An 11,157-nucleotide genomic window follows, 5' to 3' on the forward strand; every position below is an offset into this window, starting at 1 on the left:
ATCTTTTAGTTGAAATAGAATTGGACTCAACTTCCTTGCAGGCTAACTTTATGATGATAAAAAATAACTATCAAATGCTATTTTTATTTGAGAGGAAAGTCTGTAGATTTACCTGAATATTAAACAATATTTAACTATACAATCACATTTTGATAATGGAAGATGTTAGAAATTCCCAAATTTACTTTCAGAAAGCTAAAATTCTCTTTTATGCTGGATTGCTATTAGAGCCAATGTTTATTCTAAATTACTTAAATATAAGGGTCAGATGAGGTCTTCAGGGTGTGAAAAAATATTTAGGACTTATCCTGCAGGGAAATCATTATTAAATTTGTGCAGTTTAGCTTAACATTTATGCACAGCCTAGCCATTAAAAACATTGTTATTTCCTTCTTCTTCCACTTTTCCTGGAGTGGGCCATCAGTTACCTGATAACGCCATGGAAATATGTGGAAGTATTTATGCAATGCACGTCACTCAAAGATCCAGTTGGGAATGGGTGCCAAGATTGAGAAATCTTGTCAAATGAAATGTATTTTTGTATGTCTCTAAGATGAACCAATGTATTCTTGAATGTGACAAGAAAATAAAAACAAAAAACAAATGAATCAACAGAAACCAAAAAGCACTTTACTAGTGTCGAGGGCTAATGTGAGGGAAGTGCTAGTAGCTCTTTGCAGAATCTTCCATTTTAATCCAGTCTTCTGCTGTTACTTGTTTACCATTACTGCCATTTCACAGAAGACTCAGGCTTCATCCTAAAAAAAATCTCCAATCATGCTGCAGAAAAGAATTCATTAGCCTCAGCTGTAGGAATGAGACACCTTTAAAAAAGATAAATGTGACCCAAACTTTTGTGAGAAACAACTTGTATTTTGATTGCTATTTCATATTTGGAGGAGTCTTGAAAAACTGAGAAAACCTAAAACATCGTCTTGCTTATGACCTCTTTTGGTGGCAGACTATGAATGGGACATGGGACCCCCATAAGATATATCTAGCGAAGCATTGAGAGATGGATAAACATGTGCCTGTGGGAAAGGTACTCTATCAGCCTTCTTATAGAAGAGTGTTGAAACAGGAGAAAATGTTTACTTTCTAGAGCTATCAGCTGTAGGAAAGGGAAAGTCCTGGGGAAGACTTGTTCTGGCAAAGTGCACACTTTGGCACCTCTGCAGAGAACGTGAAGGTTGCCCGCAAACATTGAATGTCTACTTGGTTACACGTGACCGCAACAGGGCGTGTGTACCATGGCCTCAGCTTGCTTCTTGATGACATCATGAAGCTGGGCTCTGGCCAAAGGATTTTGAGATGAGCCAAAATGTTGTGGAGCATGCAGAAGCCACTCATTGCTGTTGTCTTAAAGAAGGCAGAGGAAGACATGCACAGAATTAAATAAAGACACTGAAGCTGTGTTACAAAACAGTTGATCAGGTTGAATTATCTGCTCTCTAACAATCTTTTGAGAGTTCAATAAAAACTAGCAGCTCTTCAACTAGCCGAGCGTGGTGAAGGCACCTGTAATCCTAGCTACTCTGGAGGCTGAGGCAGGAGAATCGTGTGAACCTGGGAGGTGGAGCTTGCAGTGAGGCAAGATTGAACCACTGCACTCCAGCCTGGGCAACAGAGCGAGACTCCGTCTCAAAACAAACACACAAACAAACAAACAGCTCCTCAAGCAATTGCTGTATTCGAGAACTGAACCTCTTTTTCTTGAAGTTGCCATCATAAATGTTTGTCCTTGTTTTTATTTCTCTTTCATCTTTCACACACAGGCCTCTCTCACCTGTAGAATGTTGAGTGAGACCATGGGAAGTAGGCAAGGCCATTTTCTATGACTCAGCTTGGTGGAGAGCCCTGACTCCAAGATCTGAGACATTTGCCGGGGGATTCCCTTCCCTGTTTTTCTACCCACACCTCTGCTTTCTTCTACCCTCCTTCTCTCTCTTCCCTCTTAACCTTTCTGTTTTTACTTTTTCCATGTTCATAGGCATTCTTTCCTCAGTTGAACCTGTCCTCATGGCTCACTGAGCCTGGATTGGCTGATCTAAACCAGTGTCATTTTGTGTGGTTGTCAGTAAAGGAGAAATGTAACATGTGTGAAATCACTTTTAAAATGACAAGGTGGGGCCATGTGCAGTGGCTCACACCTGTAATCCCAGCACTTTGGGAGGCCAAGTTGGGTAGATCACAAGGTCAAGAGATCGAGACCATCCTGGTCAAAATGATGAAACTCTGTCTCTACTAAAAATACAAAAATTAGCCAGGCGTGGTGGTGCATGCCTGTAGTCCCAGCTACTCAGGAGGCTGAGGCAGGAGAATTGCTTGAACCCGGGAGGCGGAGGTTGCAATGAGCCGAGATCACATCACTGCACCCCGGTCTGGCGACAGAGCGAGACTCTGTCTCAAAAAGAAGAGACAAGGTGTTCCAGCAGGATGGTTTTTACTATTATATCTTCAGGATTGTTATAGGACAGGGCTCAGTCCACATAAAGCAGAACTTAGTGTGTGGCCCAGCTTTGCCCTGAGCTCCTCTTGTCATTCCACCAACTCTTGCTTCCCCCAGCTCCTATGGTGATGTCCTCTCTGGGTCAGTTTCCCTTCTCTGTCTTTCTTGTCTTCTCATTATGACTTATCTGCTCTCTCTCATTTCCTCAGAGGCTTCTTAGGAACTGATTACTTTTGGTTGATCAAGCACACTGGAGCCAAGGGGATAACAGTTAATAGATTTGATGGTAACACATCAGAGAAATCCACATTTTAACTGGAGATTTCATGAACTCCAATATGGAGCTTGACAGTGAAATTTTAGGCAACATGAGAGGTCAGTGCTTAGGGAGCCTTTTCTTGGTAATCTGAAGCCTTGTGCATGTGAATGATTTTTCTGTTCCACCCATTTAGGAGGTGAGCTAAGGCAGTGTATAGAGGCTACTGAATAAAATATTAAGGCAGGATGCGAAGGGAAGATTTGTGGTTTGGGGAGAACAATAAGAGTAACAAAGTCTTTTAAAGAAGACTTAGGAAAGAAATAGTACAGTTAAGACATAATGTACAAAATGTGGGTATTTTCAGTCACCCCGGCAGCCTCTATTCTGTTAACATTTCCCTGCATCTGGCTCTGAGAAAGGATAGGCAAATACAGGTTATGCAAATAGAGACGGTGTCATTGAGCTGGGAGTGGTTTGCATGCCAAAGGAGATTGCAGAAATTATCTTTTCAAATGTTGGGGACTGGGGGTGTTTGCTGGTGGCTGGGATTTTCTGTGAATCCAGGGACAAGGCCTTCTGAGTCTCTGGTGTCAACAGGGTGGCTTGACTTGGCCAGAGAGGCTGTTTTTCCCTGCAGATGTGTCCCAGTCCTCTGCAGTAGGAGTCAAGACTTAGCAGAACCTCCCTGGAGAAGATGCCCTCCTCGCTCACATTGATCTTCATGGCCATCTTTTGCCTGGAGTCATTGGCTGCAATGCTGCAGAATGGCTTCTTGGTCACAGTGCTGGGCAGGGAGTGGGTAAGGTGCCGGATGCTGTCCACAAGTGACATGATTGTGGTCTGTCTCGCTGCCTCCCGGTTCTGCCTACATGGGGTAGCCATGGCGAACAACTTCCTGGCCTCCCTAGATTTTTGGCACACAGCTCCCTATGTGAACACCTTCTGGGACTTTTTCAATGCCCTCACTTTGTGGTTTACTGCCTTGCTTGCTGCTTTCTACTGTGTGAAGATCTCATCTTTCTCCCACCCCACCTTCGCCTGGCTGAAGTGGAGGATCTCTAGATCGGTGCCCAGGCTGATCCAGGTCTCCCTGATCATCTGTGGCCTGGAAGTCATCTCATCAGCCACTGGGAATATACTGTTTGGTCCGAGGAAGGTCTCCCTGAATTCCTATGGAAACGAAACTCTAGTTTATAGAGTGCAGGCTTCATTTGAGCTCTACTTTTTCCTTTATGAAGGGTTTGTGTTGTTGATTCCATTCCTCCTGTTCCTAGTATCCACTGTCTTGCTCATAGTCTCACTGTGCTGGCACTTGGGGCAGATGAGGAACCGCAGGTCTGGGCCCTGTCATCCCAGCACCCAGGCTTACACCATGGCTCTAAAGTCACTCACCTTTTCCCTCATCTTCTGTACATTGTACTTCCTGTTCTTGTTTGTTTCTGCTTTGAAAATCATAAACTTTCAGAATCACTGGCACTGGGCCTGGGAAGTGCTAATCTATGCCAACATCTGTGTGCACTCTACCTTCCTGGTGCTGAGGAGCCCCAAACTGAAAAAGGGCCTGAAGACATGGCCTCAGCTGCAGTCCCCATGTGCTGCTGGCTCATAGGGCTTTGGAAGGTGCTGGCCATAGGGTGGTTCTGCTCCTGAGTTATCCGTGTCAATAACCAGTCCTGTGACGAATGATCCTGGTTCTGGCAGGAATGCATATGGTTTGGGTTCTGTCTTTCTCTTTCCAGTTTCTTCTTTCTCTCCCACTTTGTCTATGCTTCAGAATCCCTTTTCCGTCCTGCTGTCTGTGTTCTTACCATCCCCTCCACTGCTGTGAGTCTCTAGTCCTAGCTTTCAATCACCTTGGCCTTTGCTGGTGGCCTCATTTCCTCATGGAGCCCCACAAATCTACAGGTAAGCAACCCTAATATTTGCCAAGCATCATTTTGGTCTGTATGCCCTTTATAGAGAACTGTAACTGTCAGCAGGTGTCTCTGTTGGCAAACTGAAGCTTGTTTTTAATACATTTTATTTTACTTTTGAGATAGAGTCTTACTCTGTTGCCCAGGCTGGAGTGCAGTGGCGTAATCTCATCGCGCCTACACCTCCTGTGTTCAAGCGATTCTCCTGCCTCAGCCTCCTGAGTAGCTGGGACTACAGGCATGCACCACCACACCTGGCTAATTTTTGTATTTTTAGTAGAGACGGAGTTTCACCATGTTGGCCAGGCTGGTCTCAATCTCCTCATCTTGAGTGATTCACCCACCTCTGGGATTACAGGTGTGAGCCACCGCGCCCTGCCCTTGAAGCTTATTTTTTTTATAGTGACATGGATTGTCTAGCATCATCCATTTGACATTGCCTGCCCTTCTGCTCCACGCCTGTGCTCTTAGCCTCGTCTCTCCACTTCAGCCCAATAAATCTTATTCCCCTCTTCCCCCAAGTCCTTTTCTTCCTCATGTGCTTCTTGGGCCCACACAATACTTCCTTCTTTCCTTTCTCTGCCAATCTCCACCATTTCCTTCCTTTGTGCTCTGCTTAAGACTGATTCCACCCAAGAAACTTTTCCAGCTGGATCTCACAGAAGGCTAAGGACACATAGTAGTTTGGTGCCACTGTCTGTCACATCCATAACTTCATGTGTTCATGTCGAATGAAAAGGAATTGTCTGATGTAAAAATGCTTTTAGGTTTTGGCCAACAGAAGATAGAAGGAAAACAAAGGAAAAGTCCTACAGTTCTTAATTTTGATGATCCTACTCTTCCTGTCTGCTCACCCAGGAAGTGGATCCCAGATGCTGCTGCTGAGGATGGGAATCTCCAGATTGGGATATCTGCATCCCAGGGCTTGTGCAAGATGATCCACTAGGCCTGTAGCAATTTCAGTTTCAATTTATATTTTTCTTTTCCTTTTAATCCCTATTTTTTGGGGTATTTTATGATGCACATAACGTATTAGTAAAATATACACACATATAATTAAAAATAAACATGCATATGGTAGTGTCTTAGCCTAGGCTGCTGTGACAGAATACCATAAACTGGGTGTTTTTGCAGCAGACATTTATTTCTCACAGTTCTGGAGCCTGAAACTGAGGGTGCCAGCATGGCTGGGTTCTGGTGAGGGCCCTCTTCTGGGCTGCAGACAGATATCTTCTTGTTGTGTTCTCACATGGCAGAGAGACTTATCTGTCTTGTGTTTCTTCTTATAAGGACACTAATCCCATTCATGAGGGCTTCACCCATATGAACTAATTACCTCCTGAAAGCCTTATCTCTAAATGTTATCACATTGAGGGTTAAGGTTTCAGTGTATGAATTTTGGGAGGACACAAACATTCAATTCATAGCTGGTGGGTTGCATGTTCATATATATGTGTGTATATATATATATATTTATTTATTTTACTGATGGAATTTATGATAAAGTATAGAGACCAATAGACTAAAAGAGATTGGGAAAAACTCTACACATAGTTAAGAGAGATTCATAGATTTGAACTAGTCAAACTAGAAGCAGTAAATAACAGGACAGAACCGAGGTTACAAAGAATTTTCAAATAGATAAATGCATTTATAGTCAAATGTCCAAAATACTGGGAAGCTGAGGCCCCAAAACATTATGCTACAATGCTAGCTGGAGGCCAGGATATGGCAAGAGAAGAGAGAGGGATGACCAGAGGCAAGATAACAAGATCAAGAATTTTCTCTTGCAAGAGGATGATTAAAGGTTTAAAAGAGGAGATTCTCAAGTTGCTGGTGAGGAACCCAGGGGGATTTCCCCAGAAGGTAGAGCGAGGGTGAGGCAGGATGGAGGAACCTGTGGGAAGCTGGCACTTATGGCCGGGCTTTAAATTAAATAGACACCTAAAGTCTATGAATTATCCCACCTCGAGAACAGGTATTATTCTCATCATCAATCATGAAGAATTTTTCTTTTTCTTTGTAGCAATATGAGCGAGTTAATGACTTCCTACAGGTAGATTAATAATAAATTAAGGGGCTGAGCCTTGGGGCTCAAGCCACAAGTTGGTTGGAGGCAGGGAAGGCAGGAGCACGGCGGGTGTGGGGAGATCTTTCTCCTGTATCCCTTCTACTCAACTGTGAGCACCTGGAAGAATGCCCTTCCCTTGGGCGGAGCTCCAGAAGTTTACCCAAGGTGTTTGGACAGGGAGTGGGTGGTGATTCAACTCTCATGTTCTGCTCCATCTTCACAGCTGAGTGATACCAGGTTAAGTGGACTTGTCTCAGGAGTTCCTAATTAATTGATGTTCTCAATCTCCTTTTTTAAACTCTAGCCCATAAAAGCCCCAAAACACTTGGTGGCTCTATCTTGACTAAAGATACAATCTAATATCTCATCAAGGCTTCCAGAAATTTTTGTGATCTCTCTCCAGCCTACCTTTTTGGCTTGATATGCCATCTTCTCTGTGTAAGTCCTCTGTTGTGGCTAAATGTATCTAATTTTTCTGGATATAATCATGTACCCCTCCTCCTTTACTGATGCCTCATCTTTTTCCTTCCAACATACAAGACAGCATCTTTGTTGTCTCACAATTATGGGGCTGTTACTGCTAAACTCTTCTGAGAAATCTTGAGATGGGAATAGCATGATCCCTAACACAGAGAGCCACAGACTGGGAGTCACTTGTTGAGAGTACTGAGTTGAAGGTATTCCATATAGAGAGCCAACTCAGAATCCCTATCCTACTATCCTCATGATTACACTTGTAAAGACTGATTATGAAAAGTTAAAAACTCTCAGACTTGGCTTTTACCTAAGAAGATAAATCTAGACATGAGAAAGCCAAATGCAACAAACAGACAAACAACAAAAGAATCACCACGAAACACATTGCATATTTAAATTCAAATGATTATTCCCTCTTTTGGATTAACTTACTCTGCACATAGTGTATATCCAGAAAATGTTTGTGGTTTATGTTTAGCCCATAAAAATGCTTTGATGGCAGATATCTGATTCATTGTTGTAGCCCAATGTCTTTCAAAGGGTTATCATGGCATGTAGGATATGCTTAATAAATTATTATTAAATGAACTGAAGGTTAAATGCACATCTTTATCATTGAAGGTGTGGGAGGTGGATGAAAAAGATTCAAGTTTTCCACATGGGAGGTTTGTAGGTGGCCATACTCTAGAACTATAAGCCTGAAGTTTGCCCCATGTCTCCCAAGTTCCAAGAGAAAACAGCCAAATGTCAGCCAGAAGAAAAAGGGCAAGGAAGAGAGCAGTTGGGAACTCTATCTCCTGGAAATTTGCATCTTCACAGAAAGGCAGAGTGAGTTACCTTAGTTCATCTGCTTTCATTTACCCAGAAGAACTGTGTCCACTATGGTTGGCCTATCTGTTAAAGAAACAATTTCATCTGGAAGTGGACTGGGGACTGGGAAGTGGACTGAGAATTGGAAAGAGATGCTGACATGCATTTTATTTTGTGGGGGTCCTATATACGGAACTGGTAGGTTGTGGTGCCAGCCAGAAGATGTGTATTCTATTAAAAACCCCCTTACTGTCATGTTACTTGATCCTGAGCCTTCAATATTGCTGTATTTGACCCAGAACAATTTCTGCCTTTCTATCTCCCTGTGACACGTTAACCTACTTACACTCACCTGGGTGTTGATTGCTGACTTTTTTTTTGACTCTTTGAAGCTCATTTCCATAAAGAGTGAGGTCTTTTTTTACTCTGCCCTTCTCTGGTTGATGTCAATGGTCTGACATTTGGTGCCCTGAACTTCTGTTGCATTCCTGATGCTCTCCTGAATTCTCCTTATGCTACTTATTATGGATGGATGGAATAGAAGACAGCCATTCTAAAAAAGTCATTGTCATCATCATCATTGCTGCTTGACCATTTGCAGAGATTCATAGTTTCCAATATATTTACCATATTCATAGTCATATTTATTTGTGATCCATATTTTTTATAGGTGAAGAAAGGTGGGTGTTCAGAGAGGTTAACCGCTTGAGGATCCGTAGTGATTGTGACAAGACTCAAAACTTTGGGCTTCTGAGTTCAGCTAGGGATGAAGAAGATGGAGATGTAACATGTATTGCTAACCATGGCAGAGATTCCTGGTCCTGGAATCAGTTTGGATCTTGTTCTTTCCTCTGCATAACTGTGACTTTAGGTGGGAGTCTTAATATATAATTTGGGGCCTTATTTCTTTTATCTGTAAGATTATCTTTAATATCTTCTTTTGTTCTAAGCTGAGATTCTAAGACATCTTTGTGAATTAGAACATAGGATACTTTTCATATTTTATAGATGGACAAAATGAGGGGCAGAGGGGCTGACATATCCAACAACTCACAATAAGGGGTGAAGCTTGGACTAAAGGCTGTCTTGACTCCTAGTATAGGGCTCATTCTGCCATATCCCATTGGCTTATCGCTACTGGGGGTTCCTCTGTGAATTGCTATTTTAGAGGCCACCAGTTATAAAATATATATTTTTAAATTTTGAAAAAAGTTGCCTGCCTCATTATGTATAATTGTCTCCTGTGTTCTTTTTTATGATGATGGTCACTGTAATAAGACTTGAATTAACCTTTCTCTGTAAAGGTTTGCTCAGTTTTCTCTCTGTCTTGGTTAAAGGGGTCTTGCCATACCACTTCCCTCATAGAGTTGTGAGACTAAGGAGAGCACTCAGAACAATGTCTGCAACATAACAATCACCCCACTCTGTGGATGTGAGTGCTGTCTCAGTAGCGGGTGTGTCCCACGGATGATACTACTGAGCCGGCAGGTGCATGGTCCTGTCTTAGGTGTCAGCTTAGAGAAGTATAATCTCCTGTGTAAGGACACTAAATGCCAGGGCCTGATATATTATCCACTTTGATGTTGACATGGGCAGAGAATAGGCAGAAGAGCAGGCAAAGTTTTGGGCAGGTGTGGGGACTTTGAAAATTGAGCCTTGACAATATTTGCATCTACTCTGAGAAGAAAAAACGTCTCCACCCTCCTCTGATAGCCTGTGTCCTCTACTCTGGCCTAGCCTCTGCACTCGGGGCAGGTGGAGGGACAACCATATCCCACAAGACCTTCCAGAGCAACCCAACAGAAATAGCCCTTGAAGCTTTGGGACCCATCTTGTCCACCGGAGAGATGAATTGAGACCACATGGTTCTAGGATCTTTGGTGACTGACGAGAAGGCCATCATCTTGGTTATCATTTTACTCCTTTTGTGCCTGGTAGCAATAGCAGGCAATGGCTTCATCACTGCTGCTCTGGGTGTGGAATGGGTGCTACGGAGAACGTTGTTGCCTTGTGATAAGTTACTGGTTAGCCTAGGGGCCTCTCGCTTTTGTCTGCAGTGGGTGGTAATGGCCAAGACCATTTATGTTTTGCTGTATCCCACAGCCTTCCCATACAACCCTGTACTGCAGTTTCTAGCTTTCCAGTGGGACTTCCTGAATGCTGCCACCTTGTGATTCTCTAGCTGGCTCAGTGTCTTCTATTGTGTGAAAATTGCCACCTTCACCCACCCTGTCTTCCTCTGGCTAAGGCACAAGTTGTTTGAATGGGTACCATGGATGCTTTTTGGCTCTGTAGGGCTCTCCAGCTTCACCACCATTCTATTTTTCATAGGCAACCACAGAATATATCAGAATTATTTAAGGAACCATCTACAACCTTGGAATGTCACTGGCAATAGCATATGGAGCTACTGTGAGAAATTCTACCTTTTCCCTCTAAAAATGATTACTTGGACAATGTCCACTGCTGTCTTTTTCATTTGCATGATTTTGCTCATCACGTCTCTGGGAAGACACATGGAGAAGGCTCTCCTTACAACCTCAGGATTCCGAGAACCCAGTGTGCAGGCACATGTAAAGGCTCTGCTGGCTCTCCTCTCTTTTGCCATGCTCTTCATCTCATATTTCCTGTCACTGGTGTTCAGTGCCGCAGGTATTTTTTCACCTCTGGACATTCTGGGTAGGGGAGTCAGTGATTTATCTATGTGCAGCAGTTCACCCCATCATTCTGCTCTTCAGCAACCGCAGGCTGAGAGCTGTGCTGGAGAGGTGCCGTTCCTCAAGGTGCGGGACACCTTGAGCCACAGCTGGTGAAAAACTTCAAGGAGATTCCTGTGGAGAAGGCATGGACTCAAAGGGTCATAGCTTCTCTCTTTGCCACATTGAATGTTTCCTCCCTGTTGCTACAGTTAACGATTAGAAAAATGACTTCAATGAAATAGGATTCAAGGTGACAGTAAAGGTCCTGAAATATGGCTAGTGTCACGTTATGTACTCAGCAAGTGTGTAGTTCACGTGTCCATGGTTCCTGTGGGACTTGATATGGTCAAAGAATCCAGAAGCCTTTATTTTTCCTATGATCGATCTCTTGGTGTTTAAAATAATCGTTCTGCGAACTGGATACAAAGATCCTCAAACATCATGCAATATTTTATTTGTTGAATCGAACTGGGGCATAG

General features: G+C 43.2%; 1 protein-coding gene across 1 annotated transcript; it reads left to right on the forward strand.

Moving 5' to 3' along the window:
• The first annotated feature begins 9,826 nt into the window (after window positions 1-9,826).
• Window positions 9,827-10,778, forward strand: TAS2R60 (taste 2 receptor member 60). Its single transcript, XM_023184880.1, is given in 2 exon segments — window positions 9,827-10,650; window positions 10,652-10,778. Coding segments are annotated over 2 exon segments (951 nt in total).
• The last annotated feature ends 379 nt before the right edge of the window (window positions 10,779-11,157 follow it).

This window comes from Piliocolobus tephrosceles, chromosome 8 (assembly GCF_002776525.5).
Source record: "Piliocolobus tephrosceles isolate RC106 chromosome 8, ASM277652v3, whole genome shotgun sequence".
Taxonomy (NCBI): Eukaryota; Metazoa; Chordata; class Mammalia; order Primates; family Cercopithecidae; genus Piliocolobus; species Piliocolobus tephrosceles.